Source organism: Salvia splendens, chromosome 18 (assembly GCF_004379255.2).
Source record: "Salvia splendens isolate huo1 chromosome 18, SspV2, whole genome shotgun sequence".
Taxonomy (NCBI): Eukaryota; Viridiplantae; Streptophyta; class Magnoliopsida; order Lamiales; family Lamiaceae; genus Salvia; species Salvia splendens.
The window spans coordinates 8,903,843-8,922,517 of NC_056049.1; the positions used below are offsets into that span (position 1 = coordinate 8,903,843).

The 18,675-nt window shown below is 32.9% G+C and overlaps 3 protein-coding genes across 3 annotated transcripts; all 3 read right to left on the bottom strand.

Annotated features, from left to right (window-relative positions):
* Positions 1 to 6,405: 6,405 nt before the first annotated feature.
* LOC121776438 (protein NEN4-like) lies at positions 6,406 to 8,408 on the bottom strand. The gene is made up of 6 exons (XM_042173613.1): positions 7,955 to 8,408; positions 7,328 to 7,374; positions 7,167 to 7,230; positions 6,954 to 7,037; positions 6,716 to 6,838; positions 6,406 to 6,621 (listed from the first exon to the last, which is right to left on the bottom strand). The coding sequence occupies exons 1-6, from the start codon at positions 8,390 to 8,392 to the stop codon at positions 6,553 to 6,555; spliced, it is 825 nt and encodes a 274-aa protein (XP_042029547.1). The 5' UTR covers positions 8,393 to 8,408; the 3' UTR covers positions 6,406 to 6,552.
* Positions 8,409 to 9,929: 1,521 nt separating this feature from the next.
* Positions 9,930 to 11,867, bottom strand: LOC121777024 (agamous-like MADS-box protein AGL66). The gene is made up of 11 exons (XM_042174156.1): positions 11,676 to 11,867; positions 11,539 to 11,592; positions 11,442 to 11,460; positions 11,308 to 11,363; positions 11,158 to 11,185; positions 11,014 to 11,075; positions 10,835 to 10,934; positions 10,709 to 10,762; positions 10,471 to 10,616; positions 10,165 to 10,342; positions 9,930 to 10,061 (listed from the first exon to the last, which is right to left on the bottom strand). The coding sequence occupies exons 1-11, from the start codon at positions 11,858 to 11,860 to the stop codon at positions 9,978 to 9,980; spliced, it is 966 nt and encodes a 321-aa protein (XP_042030090.1). The 5' UTR covers positions 11,861 to 11,867; the 3' UTR covers positions 9,930 to 9,977.
* A 3,192-nt stretch (positions 11,868 to 15,059) lies between these two features.
* Positions 15,060 to 15,675, bottom strand: LOC121776484 (heavy metal-associated isoprenylated plant protein 23-like). The gene is made up of 2 exons (XM_042173660.1): positions 15,519 to 15,675; positions 15,060 to 15,351 (listed from the first exon to the last, which is right to left on the bottom strand). Exons 1-2 carry the CDS (start codon positions 15,673 to 15,675, stop codon positions 15,062 to 15,064), a joined length of 447 nt encoding a protein of 148 aa, XP_042029594.1. The 3' UTR covers positions 15,060 to 15,061.
* Between the last annotated feature and the right edge of the window lie 3,000 nt (positions 15,676 to 18,675).

An 18,675-nucleotide genomic window follows, 5' to 3' on the forward strand; every position in this document is an offset into this window, starting at 1 on the left:
GTTGAGAACAAATAAAAATATCTAGAATCCATACTAAGTGCAACAACAAAGGATTGAAGAGATTAGTTATATGATTCATCTAACACACAATTTCTCTACATATAATTGGTAATTTTATATGAAGTGAACCATCACACATGAATGAAACGAAGATGGTCTTAAAACTTGTTCTTGTGGCTAATATAAAGAAGAAGAAGAAGAAAAAAAAAGGCTCATCCACTGAGTATCTTGGACCTTCTTGAGATTAAGACAAACTTACCTATAATGACCCCACCAGCTAGGACACAAAGTAGCAAGCATATCTTTAACTAAGAAATATGTTAAACATAAAGTTAAACTAGAAAAATCTGTGTGGAAAATTAATTATGTCTATTTCAGCTTTCTTACTATCTCTTTCTTTACTTTGCTTGATCACTTACCAGAGCTCTCTTCATATAAAAGGAATCGATTAGAAAATATGATGGGATAATAGATCCTAGTGGATCATAATAATAAACTACTAATGAATTTTTATAGTATGGAGTCGGTTGAGATGTGGTAGGATTTGAATCCTATAATGCAATATCTTTAAATTCTTGTTTTTCGATTCGTTTAGTTGCTCGGCAAGTACTGATAGCGTATGACAAATACTAAGCACGTTGGTGCTCGATAATTCTCGAAAATTTACCCTTTTCAAACAGAATTGTTTGTGCTTGCTAAGGCCACCCGCAACGCGTCACACGTGGCTCGTAACCCGTCATGCCGGGATGAGACGGCGGCGAGACGCGTTGCAGTGTCCCGACTCGTCCCCAGCCCGCCGAGAGTCCCGTCCCGCCGAGACAAATGGCGAGCCATCTCTTCACGCGCCCGCGCGACATGGCGCGCTCCGACGCCATGCGTGATGCACACTCGCCGGCCCGCTAGTGGACATCGTCACGCTGACGCAATAAATCATTTTTTAAAATTCGAATTTAAAAAATAAAAAATCGAAAAAACGGTAATATTACCGTTTTTTCAACCGTTTTTTCTTTTTTATTTTTATTATTTTTTAATATTTTTTTACTCTATAAATACTCATAACTCATCCTCATTTCACACACAAATACACATATATTCTTCTCAAATCATCTCCATTTCCTCTCCAATTTTCATCTAACCTCTCATCACAACATGTCCAGCGACGGAAACTCTGGCGGTGGCGGCTCCGGCGGGTTTGACATCAACGCGTTCGGCGACTGGGGGGGCATGTACAATGTCCTGGGAGGTGGTTCCGGTTCGTCGACGCTGGGGGTATCAACCACCCCATTTTGATGTGGATGCATACGCCCGTCCCTCCGCCCCAAGGTATTCGCAGGGATTATCCCAGATTCGGGAGGATTATTCAGTTGAACCCACTCCGGAAGGAGGCCGAGGCGGTGGAAGCTCCAGGGCGGAGGCGGACGAGGAGGAGGATCTAGGCCGGCATCCGTACAGCCCCAAGGAAACGCTAGCTGTGTACAACGCCTGGATCATCGTCTCGTACAATCCCATCGTCGGGAATCAACAATCCCGGAAGTGCTTATGGGAAAAGGTCACCGAGGCCTACCACGAGATTAAGCCGAAGGGGTCCCGCCGCCGCACATTTAAGATGCTCCACGCTCACTTTGACCGAGTCGACAGAGAGGTCAAAAAATTCTACGCCATCTACAAGAGTGAAGCGGCTCATTACTAAAGCGGAGCCACAGGAGCCGACATTCTGAGGTCGGTTTTGCGAGTCTACTTCGACGACACCGCCAAACAATTCAAACATGTCGATGTTTGGGAGGTCGTCAAAGACGAGGAAAGGTGGGGTGTGTCCGGTCCAGCTCGGGCTCGACCTCGAAGCGCACGAAGCACACGACGGGTGGCCAATACTCATCTAGTGAGGGCGGTTCGGGCAGCGCCGTACAAGAGTTTGCCTCGTAGGAGGTTGAGGGCACGGCAGACGATGCCGGGGGGTCCTCCCGTGGGCGCCGTCGGCCGCAAGGGAGAAATGCGGCGAAGGCGGCTAGAGGGAGGAGGGGCCGAGCCGAATCAAGCTAAGCGGTCTCGGGCTCGGGGGCACCCTCGAACTCCCTAATGTCCATGTACATGACCGCCACAATGGCGGACACTTCCCGCATGACGCCTCCCCAATACCAAGCCTATCTTGCCGGAATTGAGTTTATGGCAAGACAACTTGGTATTCCGCCTCCAGGTGGCTTCAGTGCACCTCCACCACCTTCGGGGGATGATTCGTCGGGGGAGTAATTTTTTTTATTTTCTATAAAATTGTATTTTAAATTATGTAATTTTTATTTTTTTAGGATTTTAATTATGCGTTTTTTATTGTTTTGAATTTTAAGTTGTATTATTATTTTATGCTTTAATTTTATTTTATTTAATGAAGTGTGTTTTTTATTAATTGAATTTGTTGGAAATAAAAATAAAAAATGAAAATGAATGAATAGTAATTTAAGAGATGGTTAAGAGACAGATAAGAGATGGAGGGTTGCAGGTTCTTTCCCTTAGTTAAGAGATGAAGTAAAAAGTACAGTGGGACCCAAGAATAGTAATTTAAGAGACAGTTAAAGGACGGATAAGAGACACAGCATTGCAGATGGCTTAAGTGCTTTCAACATGTACATGTGTTCGTTGGCTGACCGGTACCTAACTAACAAAGTCTAAGCTACATTAAAGCCCCTTTTGTTGTATTGAGAAACAAATTACTAAAATTGGCTATAGGCGTGAGTCAATTGAAGAATGCGAAAATGTATGTCTATCATTATTTATTTCACTTTGTGGCTTCACTTGGCCAATAATATACCAAATATTTTTCAACGTATCAGCCATTATCAATCACTTTCAATAAGAACAATTTTTACTTAAAATTCAAATGTAATTTATTCAACTTATTTTCGTTATTGTCATAATAATAATAATAATCAATTGCAACATTAGTTTGATGTTGTCTGCTTTTGGTCAAGCCACACTGATTTGTTTCGGATCGCTCCAAAAGGCCTCAAATTAATTAGGTTTGAAGATGAAATATATACACCTTTCAACTTCTCTCAATCATCCGATGTGGGATGAGTTCGTAACCCAACAAACCTCCCCGCAAATCAAGGCCACATCGGAAACGCAGTCGACACGAAGATGAGTCGTTCCAGCCCTAGCTCCTGGGTCATCTTGGGCTCGACTCTACCTCGAGTCCTTCAGGGCCCGACCCTAACCGGGGCTCATCCAGACACGACCCAAAGCAACCTGACTCTGATATCATTTGTTAGGATCGTCGATTGCAACATTAGTTTGATATTGTCCGCTTTGGATCAAGCCAACACAGATTTATTTTTGAGTCACTCTCAATAAGCCTCAAACTAAGTGGGGTTAACAAGAATTATATACACGGGTTTGTAACCCACCAATATTCTTTCAAAATAGTAGTAAAGTGAAACCCAATGAATATAGATAATGGATGCAATTAAACATTGGAATTTACATGAAGAATAATGGGTGATGGTGGGGAAATCAAAATAAAATTGGTACTCTTAGCATCTGGACCAAAAACCAAAATAATGGTCCTGTAATTCAATTTGAGGTTGATTGTGACTATAGCTAGTTGGATTGATAAATGGGTACCATACAAATAAATCGCTGGTTGTTTTTTCCTCATAATAGAATTGGTGTGTAAGTTGCAAAACACTATACATAGAATAAAAAATTGAAGAAAACTTTAGAAGAATCCAAAATGGTTGAGGAATGTGGACATCATTTGAGTAATATTTCGAAAACAATTAAAACGAAAGTTTTCAATTTTAGTGTTACAATTATTGTCCCAGTCAATCACTTATCGCAATGGTGTCCACTACTATTACTAGTTTTAACACCATTTTTATTGGAACTTGTTAGAGAAAAACCCTTTTCCACTTATTGGAAGTTTTGATGATATATATTATGACAAAAAAAAAGATTTAAGTCAGAAAATAATATAAGCAATTTGTTCATTTATTTGTGAGGTCTTTTAGGACTTCACTTATAAAACAGCATGCCTTGTGATTAAAATAAAACTCAATGTATATGTCATACAACATAATTAAAATACGGAAGGTCATTTTTATATAACATGGATGTCTTTTTTTAGATTATTTTAGTTTATTTTAGAAAATCCAGATACGAAAAAACCCCATGATCTTTTTAAATTCATTTATGGTCATCTCCGTGTTTTTAAAATCAGAATTTTCTCAAATGATGTAAAAGCAATCTAAAAATGACCTTCACGTTATCTAAAAAATGTCCTTCATTTTCTATTCTGCAGTTTGACATTAAAATTGAATTTTGTATACATCACAACACTGTCTAAATTAAGAAACCAATTATTTTATAATATTCCAAGATGGGATATAAGAGGTTTTCTTAGTAAATATGCACATTTTAATGTAATAACACTGTTATCATATAAAATTAATATAGTAATTAACGATAACATTATACATTATATAACCTTGACGCTGCCTATACCATTTAAAATTAGAAACTTTTAAAACGACATGAATTTTAATGTAAAATAGATAACTAAAAGAGAGAAAAAAATCTATTGAAATATTGTTAATGAAGAATTATTATCATTCCGTTAACAAGAAAATATTTCCTAAAATAAAAAAAAAGTGTTTAATTTTAATGGAAGTAGTATGTGGCAAATAAAAGTTTCTATCATAAATAGGACGACCGTTTTTAAATTGGCTTGCCTGTTGGGGAGTCACATTCATGAATTACCAAAACAAAGTGATAACCAAAATTTTGTAACAAAGAAAACAAAAAATAAAAATTGCTACCACTTAAATTGTAAGTGGTCATGTGCTAAGTTGCTATGTGTGGGCAAGATTGGTAATCATCGTAAACAAAAACAAACTAGTCTACTCTACTCTACAAAGTTCCACAATTTCATGTATACAAACTATTCTACTCTAAAACAGCTTTTCTCTCATGAGTTACAACTGGACCCTGAATTTCCATACTTGAGGAGTCCCCAAAGTGCATAATCATGTGAATGCTTTCTTTATCTTAACTGTATATACATATTTTTGTGCATATATTGATTTACACAATTATACTACTACTAAACTAAAGATATAGTGTACATGCTTATTAATCTAATGCGTCATCATCTCACCGACGCACATATATAGATTTGGATATTCAAGGGTTTCGATACGATTTATGATACATAGAAAGTTGTCACATGAGTTTTGGAGTCACTCGAGGTGTTTTCATTGAGTAAGTTCTTGTATATATGGAGTATTCATTAGTGTAACTTTTTTAAATATTTTATTGCACATCCTTGTGATTTTTATAATATTCCTTATCCTAATTATATCTAAGAATGTATTTTGATGATTTCGGATTATAGTTTCCGAATTTGTGATTAAGAAACTGTATTTCTAATCCAATAAACTATCTTTTTTGTATTGTGGGCTTTACAAATAAATAACCTAACCAAGCCTACGCCCAAAACAGATGGGTTCAGATTAATATCTACTCCTATTATTTGGGCATTTAATTCGCATTAATTCAGATATCAAGCCGAGCCCAAAACCTTTTTAAATTCAGTGGTAAAAGGAGAGGTCTAATTTGCGCTCGGCCTTTCTGTAGTGGAAAATTTAAATAAATAAATTTTACAATAAAGTATTTATATATATGTGGAGAAATTGGAGGGGGTCATTTGCCCCTTCTAGGCTCTAGCTATATGCTAGATCTAGTTGTGGGAATACGGATATCGGTTATTGTGTTTACCCGAACTCGACCCGATATTCAATGGGTATTCGATACCCAATACCCAATTTTTTGGGATTGTGTATGGGATCGGGTAATGGAATTTAAAATAATTTGGGTATTGGGTATTACCCAAATAACCGATTCATTATTTAGACTTAGTTTTTTTTACTTTTGAATTATATTATTGATTGTTTCTATATTTGATTAGATGTGTAACACATTTACATATTGCATAACCAATTCCCATAAAAACAAAAATAATAGTGTTTTTTAAAATAAATGTGACCTTTTTTTGTAGTTTTATACAACAAAATATATGATATATTAATATAATATTAATTTGAATTTTTTAGTAGTTATTAACATATGTAAAGAGTCGGGTACCCGATTTGTCGGGTTTGGATACCCGGAGTGGGTATTTAGGTACCCGAAAAAGTATCGGGTTGTGTATCGGATAGGTATTTTACATGATTTTCAGATTTGGGTACCTGATATTTTTTCAGGTCGGGTACCCATGGATACCCATATTCCCACGCCTAGCTAGATCCACCTATGTCGAGCTTATTTTATTTCATCAAAATATGCTCTAACATGTTTTCTTCACTGAGTAATAATACTATAATAGTATATATTGTACAAAATATAACATGGTGAATCTATTCATCGCAATAACCAATATGTTTGAGATTATACATATGTACACAGTATTACAAAAGAATCAATGAATCATGGGAAATGAACTAGCCATAATCAACCCTAATTTCTTTCTAATAATAGAAAAAATTAAACAATTTTTGTTCTTGATCATCTAATCAATGATTGCGAATGCTTCAATAGATTGCTGCATATTACATTTTTCACTCTAGCAGTCATCTGTCACATACATGTAAATCAATATGTCAAAAATGTGACAAATTTTGATTATAATATTAGTAATAATAATAAATTAATAAGTAATATCACAAACCTTTCCAATACTTTCTCTAGCATAAGGTACAGCCCTCTGATATCCTGCAGAAGTTGATGGAGGCGATTTTCTACTCGCTTTTTCTGAACCCTTTATATTCATACTAGTTGGGCTAGACGATTGCTGCAAAATTTTATGTTTTTAGTCATTAATTATGTCGCATTTTATTTGTTATATTGATAAGATAAAATAAAATAAAATAAAATAAAATAAAATAAGATATAAGTTAGTAACCTACCAATAAAGATTTACTTCTTGTTGTGACATTATGGCTGTTTGTCTGCCATTGCCAATTCAATGCACTTGGAGGAAGACACGATTCCTAAATCCAAATTCACATTAAAATACATGTCACAAGTTAATTAATTACTCCAATCTAGTAACTACAATTAATCATCTTTAAATTTAAAAAAAAAACTACTCCTAACTGTATTAATTCCAAAATAAATACCAGAAATAACACGGTGGCACAATGCTTCAACACCTCCAAGTTCATTCTTACATCATCCAAGCTCCTAATTAAAATGCCAAAGCCAAGACAATAAACATTCCTCTTTCCATAAATATAAAATAATACTAGTAGTAATATTATGAATTACTAATATTGAATACCTGTGCTTCTGCTCGCCAAGACCGAAATAATCAGCCAAGGTCGCCATCTTTCAAACAAACATAAAACCAATATCAAAATAAGCACAAGAAAATTAAATAAATTGAGGGTTATTCTTAAATTATAGAATAATCTTTGACAAATGGAACTTAAATCGACTTAAGCATGTATATATCGATATCATCATCGAAACCAATCATATGCCTAGAAATGCTTTTTATATGACGAAATAAATATAAATAAAATATTGGGATAGTCGTCTTAAATATCATTAATTTTGCACAAAATCAAGTACTTTCTACAAGCTTTGAAAGCTGTTTCAAAAACAATTTTTTTTAAGACTGATGGTAATCTTCAAACCCGACAATTCTACAAGACATATTTAATACAATATTGCACATTTTATTCGACGTCGAATTCAAGAATTAAGCGTCGAAATTACGTCATTTTATATATAATCCGAAAAATTGCAAACTTTCAAAAGTTTATGGTTTTTAAGATCATTTTCAAATTTCGTAGAAAGTATTAGAATTCGTCCAAATTTATGATTTTTAAAACCAATAAAATCGTGGTATTAAATTTGTTTAAATATTTTTTATATCTATATTATATAATTAAAAAAAACTAACCTTCATATTCCCAGCTCTTCTCCCAAACTTCTCCCTCAAAACTCCCAAAGAATCAATGATTCCAGCAGGTGAAGGCGCAGGTTTATCAATATCACCAAACATCTCTTTGATCCTAACACAATCGAATCTCTGAATGTTATGCCCAGCCCAGATTCTCCCATCCAGAATCTTGAATATCTCGTCGGCCACCTCGGCGAAAGGCGGCGCCGCAGAGGCCTCTTTCCGCGTGATCCCATCGGGCCGGGCCGGGCGGGCCCCCACGGCCGACAGATCGCCCGGCCTGATGAGGGTGCAGTAGCTCTCGAGCTCCACGAGCTTGCGAGGGCAGACGACGATGGCGCCGAACTCCTTCACCCAGAACCTCTGGCCGGATTTCTGCGGCACCGTCGTCTCTAAGTCGAAGAACACGATCTCTGTGGGTGTCTTTGGAGCTGCCATTTTTTTTTCTTCTCTTTTTTTTTGGAGTTTGTATTGCTTTGTTTTTGGAGGGAGAGAGGGGTTTTTAAATGAGGGGTTTTGAGTTTTGCATGAAGGAATATTCTTGGAGGTTGATTGTCTTGTAATTCAAGTTAGTTTTGGTTAAGGTTTTTGGAGAAAGTTGTCCTTAGCTTCTTGTTGAGGACCTAAGTTTCCTGTTGCCAAGGAACACCATTGCTAATACTACTACCTAGGGATATTAATTATAGAGCAATTCACACCAAATATCCATGTAATTACACTATTTTATAGGATTTTTTTTAATTTAGAATTCATATGATGGGGACATTATTATATAGCGATTTTTTTCCTACAAAATCCTAAACTTTAAATTAATTTCGGTTTTGCATACCAACTCGTAAATCTGTATATAAATAATTTATTATGATTTTGCAACCAATCAAGATTTTCACTCTAATATGGCTTGATATTAATCATAACACAACAAATAAAAGTATTTGATTTAGTATAAAAAATGATGTTGTACATAGTGCGTAAAAAGTGACGCAGTTTTAATTAATGTCTGATAGTGCTATGTAAGTAAGTCATGAAGATATGTTAGGATCGAAATCCTGAGTGGTTGCAAAATGAGAATAAATTAATATTTTGATTGCAAAACCAAAATAAATTAGTAGTTTTATAATTAATAGGGGATGTGCAAAATCAGAATTTAATGAAAATTTTGGAATTTTCGGACAAATGACTTTATTACATGATTGTAGATGTGTGGAATATAATACTATTGATACAATATAGGGGGAAATAGCATTTGGATATATTAGGGAATGGTAAGAAATAAAAAGTGGGAAAAGGTTGGTTAAAATCTTGATTCACTATATTCCATGTTGAGTTGGCTAAACGAAAATGTACACGAAATACTATTGCTTTGGAGGTGGGGCTCCGCGTGCAGACGTGGCATTCAAGTACAAGTTAACTCTTATTTGACTTGTCAAATTGGGTAACCTTTATTTTTTGTAACATCCAATATTCAAACTCTTATTAAAGTAAATTAATATTAGGATTTTTATCATATACACTTTTATTTCTCGATCCAAAAATAATACTTTTGATTGTTATTTTTACACTTTCTAATACATTTCGTTTACTTTTTAGATGGCCGGTTTGGGCCGGCTAAAAAAATATAAACTTTCAGAAGAATTGCACAATATGGTTTTGGGCTCAAAACTGTACAAGAAAAGCTTGAACTTATGTGGAGATTCGGTTTGGGCCCTCAACTTTGATTTTGAGCCCAAAAATAGAGACTTTAGCTATATTTCAATTTAAGACCTTTATTATAGTGCTAAGTCATCAAGAATGTAATTAATTCTAAAACACTTGAATAGTAATATGCCCTTGATTTATGTAAGGCTAAAAAAAACTAGGGTGAGCCGAAATGGAGAACAGTATCTTATTAAAACAATGTACAAACACTCTGAAAATCTTGGTTTAATAAGGGAAAACCATAAGGTTTCACGAAACAGTTTTGATCATGTGGGTATGTAGACTGATAGCTTCTCTACTTTTGTTATTGATCTTGATTATAAACTTATAGATGAAGTTCACTTGATGGTAAGAACATACTATGTTCGTCTAGTCCGGCTAGGGTTTCGTTCGAACCTTCTAGTACGTCCTGCAATTTGCAACATCAAAATGTAGTCCATTAGCCATTCCCGTGACAAAAATATTGTCGAACATACACTTTAGTTAAGAAACTAAAATAAAGAAGTGAGAACCTTGAAATGAGCGGAGTTCTCTGGCTGCAGTAAAGAAGTGTAATGGTTCTTCGAGGAATGGAACTGTTGAAAAGCATCATTGTTCACAACATTGTTCGAACATCCTTCTACGGTTTGTGCATTCTCGTTTCCACTTGTCTGAGAAACGGACTCATACATCGTTGGCGATGATTGCTTCCTATATTTATGACCAAACCATTATATAATTAGTACGGTTTGGTTTTTGGTTTTTGTGTTACATTTAACTCAATACATATGTTTACACATAATAAACGTGCATTAGGGTTTATAAAAAAATGCGTATACCTTAGAGTAGCGGAACATGCATCCAACCCGAAAATAATGTGCTCAATATTGGCAAGCTCCATTCCATGATCGTCGTCGTTCTCCAACAAGGGCTTCGCTCCATTTGTATGTGCTTCGGTTATATATTGTACAACTGTATTTATTTGCTTTTGCAAACAAATTTTCATAAAATTACTCCTTAGGGTTACTATTTTGTTGAATAAAACTTGGTACAAAACAGAGACTATTCAACTTGCACCTGTATGGTGTCTTGGTAACTTGATTGTTGGCCTACTTTGTTCATGAGATTCCTCTGTGATAACATTATTAATTAAGGTAAAATTTGTATACTCAAAATAATTTGAAGAAATGAGATAACACTTGCCTTTCTTTGCATTACACGGCGTAGGGCTTCCTTGAGCCTCACTTCGCAGAGTGCGAAGTCTCCTACACTCGTAAACATGTCCAAATCTGGCTCGAACACTCTGTTAATCAACACACAACCACATTACTATACAAATCAAACCACCATAATATTTACCATCAATTTATTTTTAGGACCACCTAAGTTCTTTCTGAGTTTCCGTGACTTCTCTTTGCAAAATTTGAATCTCTTTTTGTATTTCCTGAAAATTAAAATGAGATCATTATTTTTTAGTATTTCAAATAAATCATGTAGTACTATCTTTTAGGTTAAATTTTGTTTACCTCAGTATCAGAGCCAGGAGTTGCGGCACTGGAAAATATTAAGAACAAATATCACTATCACTACAAAATTATAAACATATTTTTCATTGGATGATAAAATAATTTTCCAATAAAGATAAAATTTCCATAATTTTTTATTAAAAAAAATACCTTTGCATAGCTAGATCCTTTTCAGTTTTTATTTTCGTTAACGTATTCACTATTTGCTGCATCAAAGGGAAAAATAGAATTATTAATTCCGAACATATAAAACAATTATTGGAATACTGTTTGATTTTATATACCTCTCTATTTGCAATAATCCTGCATTTTCCAAAAAACACATTGTTATGTTGCAATAAATCAGAAATAATGAAAGAAAATATAGTAAAAAATGCTCACCCTCCTCTATCACGATCGGAGAGATTAATGTAACGATATATCACATCCTCAACTCTATGATAAAAAAATGCAGCAATAATAATGAATTCGAATAATAATAGAAATACATAGAAAATTATTTGATAAACGGTAATTACCTTTTCCTACCGGAAAAATGGCTGAGACGGCCGGAAGGGGAGAGCATGATTAAAGTGAGATCAATATCACATAAAACTGCAATTTCATAGGCCTTTTTAATTAAACCGTATCGACGTTTGGAGAAAGTGACTTGGAGATTGGTGGTATTCTCTATTTTCTTGATGGGGAGCTTGCTTCGTCCCATTTTTCACTTTTTTTGCAATAATCTTTGCGAATTGGAAATTATGAATGTTTAGTTTAGTAGGAATAAATGAGAGGTTGATGGTGAATTTTTGTTGGTCAAACCATCTCTTAACCGCAGCTTATAGAGTGGAGAGGTTGGTATATTATTTCTGAGAGATTCACTCTAAGCTTCCCATCTAATCATATTTGATCATATGGTATGACCATATATGTGTGTGATTAATAATATACATTTTGGATCTTAGGTTAGATTTATTAAATGTGCTGGGCTGGGCCAGACCTACCAAGATTGAAGCAACTGGGACGAGCTTCTCTCTATAAATATACTCCCTACATCCCAAGTTACTTGAGTCGTATTTCATTTTGGGTTATACCAAGTTACTTGAGTAATTTCTCTTTTTTGCTAAAAACAAAACATCTAATAACAATTACTTTATTCTTTCTTTTACTTTATCATCTCTCTTCTCTCTTAATTGTACTCTCTTTTCTACTTTATTTAACTCACTATATACAACTTTCTTAACTCACGTGCCGAAAAGAAACGCCTCAAGTAACGTAGGACGGAGGGAGATCAATTATAAGTTATTTTGATAATTAAATTTATAATTTAATTTTTATACTTAATAACTTTAAGAATTTCACAGTACTTTTTTATTTTAATTTTTTATTTCCTAAAAGTTTAAGAGAAAGAGAAGGAAAACAGGTTTAACATAAAGTGATTGAAAAAAGTAAAGTAAAAAATATCATTTCAGACACTCAAACTATAAGAAAGTATCATACCTAGTACTAGAGAGAGATAGAAAATATATCATATCCAATACCTACACATCACATTTGTATGAAAAGTCCAAAAATGCTCTCTATGCCTTGGTGGTATTTTAGATGCAAAAATGTAATGAATTGTGAAAAAGTAACACGAATGTGATTACACCTTAATATAAATACTACCCATGATATTTTTAAAGTCAAAAAACTATTGGCGTGCAAAATGTAAAGTTCAGAAACCATTTGCTTAGTTCACTAATTTTTAGGACTATCACAATACATTTCTTTTGTTCTATTTCAGTTTTAGTTATTCATTAAATCTTATTGTTACAAAATCTATTTTTCAATCTAAATACATTTATGTATTTATTTATCTTGAATTTATATTTATAATTATATTTTCATTTTAATGAAATAAAACTAATTACTATAATTAATTTTGAAAACTAATATTCTCCTCATCTCTCAATATGTGTCACAATTTTTTATTTTAGATGTCTCTTATTAAATGTCTCACTTCACTTTTATTTTTAGTAACTGACCACATATTACACTAATTCACTTCATTCACATTTTATTATAAAATAAATATATAAATGTATGACACATATTTTACTAACTTTTTAAATCTATTTTTCTTTATATTTTTAAAGTATGTGATGGATTAAAATGAGACACGTAGGGGACATATGGAGTAATATATAGTAACTGAAAATTAATTTTAAAATATCAAAAACAAGAATATTGAAATTGAAATATCAATTGAAACTTAAATTATTTATGTATATTTTTGTAAAGAGTAAACTGCAAATTAAGTACTGCATATTTACAATTTATGAAATAATTTTGGTCTATATTTCAGGACTAAAATTTTATTTATTTGAAGTACCTTTTCACTTTTTTAAAAAAATATGTTTTCTTGTTTTATTTTTTTCTAGTTCAATGACAAATTCTATCATTTCTATTTAGAGTGAACTTCAAAAATAGTCTCTGAACTATGGGTTTATCTCGCTCATAGTCACTGGACTTTAAAAAAAATGTCAGACATCCCTGGACTAAGGGTTTATCTCGAAATTGGTCATTTTGCCATTTTTTTATACGAAAATACCCTTTTGAGGGTTTGGGCAATTTGGTCTTTTTACACTTTTAACATTTTAAATCTGATATTATTTCAGTGATGTACTAAATCTGATATTATTTCAAAATATTCATTATTCTTCCCTTTTGTCATCCTTCACTTTGTTTCTTTATTTCAATATTATATTTAATTTTATAAGATTAAATTTTAAATTTAGATTTTTAAATATCAATAATTTTTTATTAATTAAAATTATTAATTCATGGACACTACAAATATTGATTAAAACTACTAATTTTTGTTATTTAATATAATATTCAGTTGAATCGAAGAAGTACAGAAAAATAATATTAATCATGATGGAAAAATAAGAGCTACTCTATTTAGCCTTCGTTCGATTGTTATAATTGTTTGTGATTATATATTATGAAGTTGACTACAAATTTGATACTAATAAAAATTTTATATAGGGGTATTTTTAAAATTTTCTAGTTATTTTTTATTGTTTTCAAATAAATAAACAAAAATTATATTAGTCTTACATTAGTTGCATATTTATTTCACAATAATCATGTTATATGATCTATTTATGATTAAAACTATTAATTATTGACTAGAACTAAGTTAGCTTCGACATACCTTATTGATTAGACACTATCAAATATTGATTAATATTATTAATTTTTGTTATTTAATAATTTTAATGATTAATAAAAATTTATTGATATTTAAATATCTAAATTTAAAATTTAATCTTATAAAATTAAATCTAATATTGAAATAAAGAAACAAAGTGAAGGATAACAAAAAGGAAAGAAGAATAATAATTTTGAAATAATATCTGATTTAGTACATCACTGAAATAATATCAGATTTAAAATGTTAAAACTGTAAAAAGATCAAATTGTCCAAACCCTCAAAAGGGTATTTTCGTATCAAAAAATAGCAAAAGGACCAATTTCGAGATAAACCCTTAGTCCATGAATGTCTGACGATATTTTAAAAGTCCAGGGACTATGGGCGAGATAAATCCATAGTACAGAGAGCATTTTTTAAGTTCACTCTTCTATTTATTTCTCTCATATCTTATCTTCTCCTCTTCTCTCTTAATTAATACTCGTAATTTATAAATCGACATATATTTGAAATGGTACCAAGAGATCCACTGATGTCTGATGACAATCGGCATAATTGATGTCAAAAATTAGGATTAATTATACAACTATACACAAACATGTCCAAAACACGTCAAGATCACCCAAACCCTACATAATTATATTACAATAAAAACATCATACATGATCTATCAAATTATTTAATACTACTACAACCCAAACACATTAATAATTTGATCCAAAACTACATGAGGGAGCATGCATTTGGATTGTCGTCGCTAAACATAGCCATGTAGGGATCGTCCAACTTCACGGCCCCCGCTGAGTACTCGACTTTTCTAACGAAGCCCGGGGGCGCCTTCTTGTCGTAAGCTTGGGGCGCGTAAGGCTGCGCCACCAGATTATATGGCACATACGGCCAAATCTCCGCCTTCTTTCCTGTCGATTTCGCCTTCTTGAGCACCTTGCCTTGCTCTACGTACCCCGTCACCGTCACCTTTTGTTGCTTCCTATTTATCTCCACAGACTTCACTCCTGCATCAACCACGGACCTAATTAGATTTCTACACAAAATTACAATTTTTTATAGCCAAATGTATATAAATTTAAAGATTCTATCAACCACCACGGACCTAATTAAATTTCTTCATAAAATCAATTTTTTTATAAGAAAATGAATATAAATTTAAAGACCGAGGTACCAGAGAGAGAAGATAAGGCATTCTTGACTTTGAGCTCACAGCCATCACAGTCCATTCTAACCTTGAGTTTTACAGTTTGTAATTGCTTCTTCCTTTTGTGTTTTTTGCTGCTTCTTATCATCTCTGAAATGTATTCTAATGTTCCTGATACACCCATTTTTTTTTCTAGTTAAAACCCCTCGAATTCTACAATCAAATATAGACCACTTGTTTATATACTCATTTGTGCAGAGACGAAAGGGGCTGTGGCCCCTCTACAACGACACAACATTTTTGTAATTTAAGTGTGAATTATTTAAAAGTTATTTTAATTTTAATTTTTTAGTTTAATTTGTTTTCACTGTATAGATAATTATTTAAAAAAACTGTACGTACAGATAATTATGTTTCTAATTTTGTCAAAAGATTGTATACTATAGATATTTATCTGTATTCATGAACAAATCTGGGTGCCTAAATTTGGTAATCACATCATTATTTTAATACACCAAAAGATATTTTTAAATGGACCTTTCTGTAACCATTATTTTTTATAAAAGACTTAATCTTTCCTTTCCAATCAAATAGTTTATGTCACGAATTGTCTTCTCTCGAATGTACTGTTCTTTCCCTCAATTTCAAACATCAATTCTTGAAGGAGTATTAAATTTTTCAATACAATGTAGTGATGAAAGGAGATTTCTTAGAGCATCTCCAATGGCGGCGAGAGGGCCGGCTAGCCGATTTCCGGCGCTCGCCGAACCATTGGAACCGGCGAGCGCCAAATCGGCGAAAAAATCGGCGTGCCCACGCCGATTCTCGGGCGCTGGCCGATGCGCTCGCCGATCGGCTGGCCGCCATTGTAGGCTCCCGATCGGCGAGCAATCGGCCAGCCGATTTTAATTTTTTTTATTTAATGTTTTTTTGTGGGACAAATTCATTATTGGTTGTTTCTTTTTTATAGAGACATCCTTGAAGGTTTTATGTTCCACTTTCGATGTGGGACAAACTCATTCTTGGTTGTTTATCTTTTATAGAGACATCCTTGAAGGTTTTATGTTCCACTTTCGATGTGGGACAAACTCATTCTTGGTTATTTCTCTTTTATAGAGACATCCTTGAAGGTTTTAAGTTCCACTTTCGATGTGAGACAACTCATTCTTGGTTGTTTCTCTTTTATAGAGACATCCTTGAAGGTTTTATGTTCCACTTTCGATGTGGGACAAACTCATTCTTGGTTGTTCTCTTTTATAGAGACATCCTTGAATGTTTTATGTTCCACTTTCGATGTGGGACAAACTCATTCTTAGTTGTGTTTTTTTAATTAATGTACTTTTTTAATTTTTAACATTATTATTGAGTTTTCCCGTATCTGTGTCGTAAATTTAATTCCGTATTTTGCGTGATTGTCAATTATTATTTATTTTATATAATTAGGAGTGATGTGGCTAGGCTATTGCTGGGCTATTTGCTTGTCCTGATGATGTGGCAGGAGGATTTTTAGTGCTGATGATGTGGCAGGAGGAGTTTTGGCTAGGCTATGGCTGGGCGAAAGCCATTGTGGATGCCCTTAATAGTGTTGCGATAGGTTCATGAACAATGACTTTTGCTTTTGCGCTTTTTTACGACTTTAGTCCCAAACATTATGGTTTGAATTTTTGCATCCCAAACATTTCAACTCGGACTACAATCAGCCCAAAACTGACGGATCCGTTAAATATTAACGGTCAACGTGTTTAAATCAAATTTTGACCCAATTAATATTTTGATTATATTTTTTTATTATTTTAAAAAATAAAATAAAAGAGCTCGGCGAGGAAGTCGGTCGGGTAATGGAGGAGATGGAGCGGTGGGAGAGGGTACTGGTGCGCAGGGTTAAAACTTGGAGGATTGAGTTAATATATTTTAACGATATTTTTTTATTTTATTTTTTAAATAATAAAAATATGTAATTAAAATGTTTAATTGGGTCAAAATCGAATTTAAATACGTTGACTGTTAAATATTTGACGGATCCGTCAATTTTGGACTGATTGTGGTCCGAGTTGAAATGTGGGATGCAAAAATTTAAAACATAATGTCTAGGACCAAAATCGTAAAATTGTCATATGTATAGGACCAGTTTTGGCCTATACTCTATAATCTACCATGAGTAATTTTCGTGGACGGAGGAAGTAAGTAGGCTCTACATTCCACTAACTTATTTCACTCATATTTTATTATAAAACTATGTATAAGTGAGACATATGGTCCACTAACTTATTCAACCCACTTTTTTAAAAATTTCTTAAAACTCATGCCTACACCAAATGTGACTTCTATTGTGGGACAAAGGTAGTAAGTTACTAAAATGGAGGGAGAGTACAGTAAGAGAGAGACTCTTATTATGGGACAAACGCAATAATTTTTACTATAATTTTTCAAAAAAAGAGTGCGAAAAAAATGTGTAAATAATAGCAATAGATTGGATGGAGTATTAAAGTAAAATTGATTTCATCTATTTATTACTTAAAAAAATAGTTATACAAATTAAGTGTGTTAAGTTTTTTGTTTAGATAATGGATTTTGGTCCATATTTAATGTTTTCATAAAAAAAAAATTAACGGTCTACCGCATCTACATCTTGATCTAATTAATGAGTTAGATTTGGATCAAACATAAATTAACATTAATGTATAGTACCATATCATTTTTGGATAGTGATTTAGAGACATAATGTCTCTATGCCATAATACCCCTATGTCATTTTGTTATAAGTTTAATTTAAATATGGACTAATATAATCCTTATGTTATTTTGGAAAGATATATCTTAGACTATGATAATTAAATTAAAACATGCTTATTAGGATCATATTTATTGTATTCATTCTTTTAATTAAAGTACTTAGAGTTTTAATTAGAGTATTTGTGGTCTTAGTTAAAGTATTTTTGTACATGCTAGTATTTAATTTATGAGAAAATACTCATATGATATTTAAAAAATATAAAATTAAAGATGATTGTTCTTACAAATAAAATTTACTAGTTTACCAATAAAATTTATAAATCTTGTGAATAAAAGTTATTAATATTATTTTAATTAATAAATTAATTGTTAGTATTAATAACACACTATATAACAAAATTATTATGCTTAACTGTAAATTAATTTGATAGCTTGATATAGCACGATATAT

Bases quoted from the DNA above. Each gene is read 5' to 3' on its own strand.
- LOC121776438 (XM_042173613.1), bottom strand. From the start codon at position 8,392: ATGGCAGCTCCAAAGACACCCACAGAGATCGTGTTCTTCGACTTAGAG. The intron at 7,231-7,327 runs GTATTCAATATT...CATTTTAATTAG, and splicing joins CTTGGCGAGCAGAAGCACAG to GAGCTTGGATGATGTAAGAA. The intron at 7,038-7,166 runs GTATTTATTTTG...ATTTGGATTTAG, and splicing joins GTGCCACCGTGTTATTTCTG to GAATCGTGTCTTCCTCCAAG.
- LOC121776484 (XM_042173660.1), bottom strand. From the start codon at position 15,675: ATGGGTGTATCAGGAACATTAGAATACATTTCAGAGATGATAAGAAGC. The intron at 15,352-15,518 runs GTACCTCGGTCT...TGGTTGATGCAG, and splicing joins TGCCTTATCTTCTCTCTCTG to GAGTGAAGTCTGTGGAGATA.
- LOC121777024 (XM_042174156.1), bottom strand. From the start codon at position 11,860: ATGGGACGAAGCAAGCTCCCCATCAAGAAAATAGAGAATACCACCAAT. The intron at 11,593-11,675 runs GTAATTACCGTT...TTTTTATCATAG, and splicing joins CATTTTTCCGGTAGGAAAAG to AGTTGAGGATGTGATATATC. The intron at 10,343-10,470 runs GTATACGCATTT...TCATAAATATAG, and splicing joins GCATGTTCCGCTACTCTAAG to GAAGCAATCATCGCCAACGA.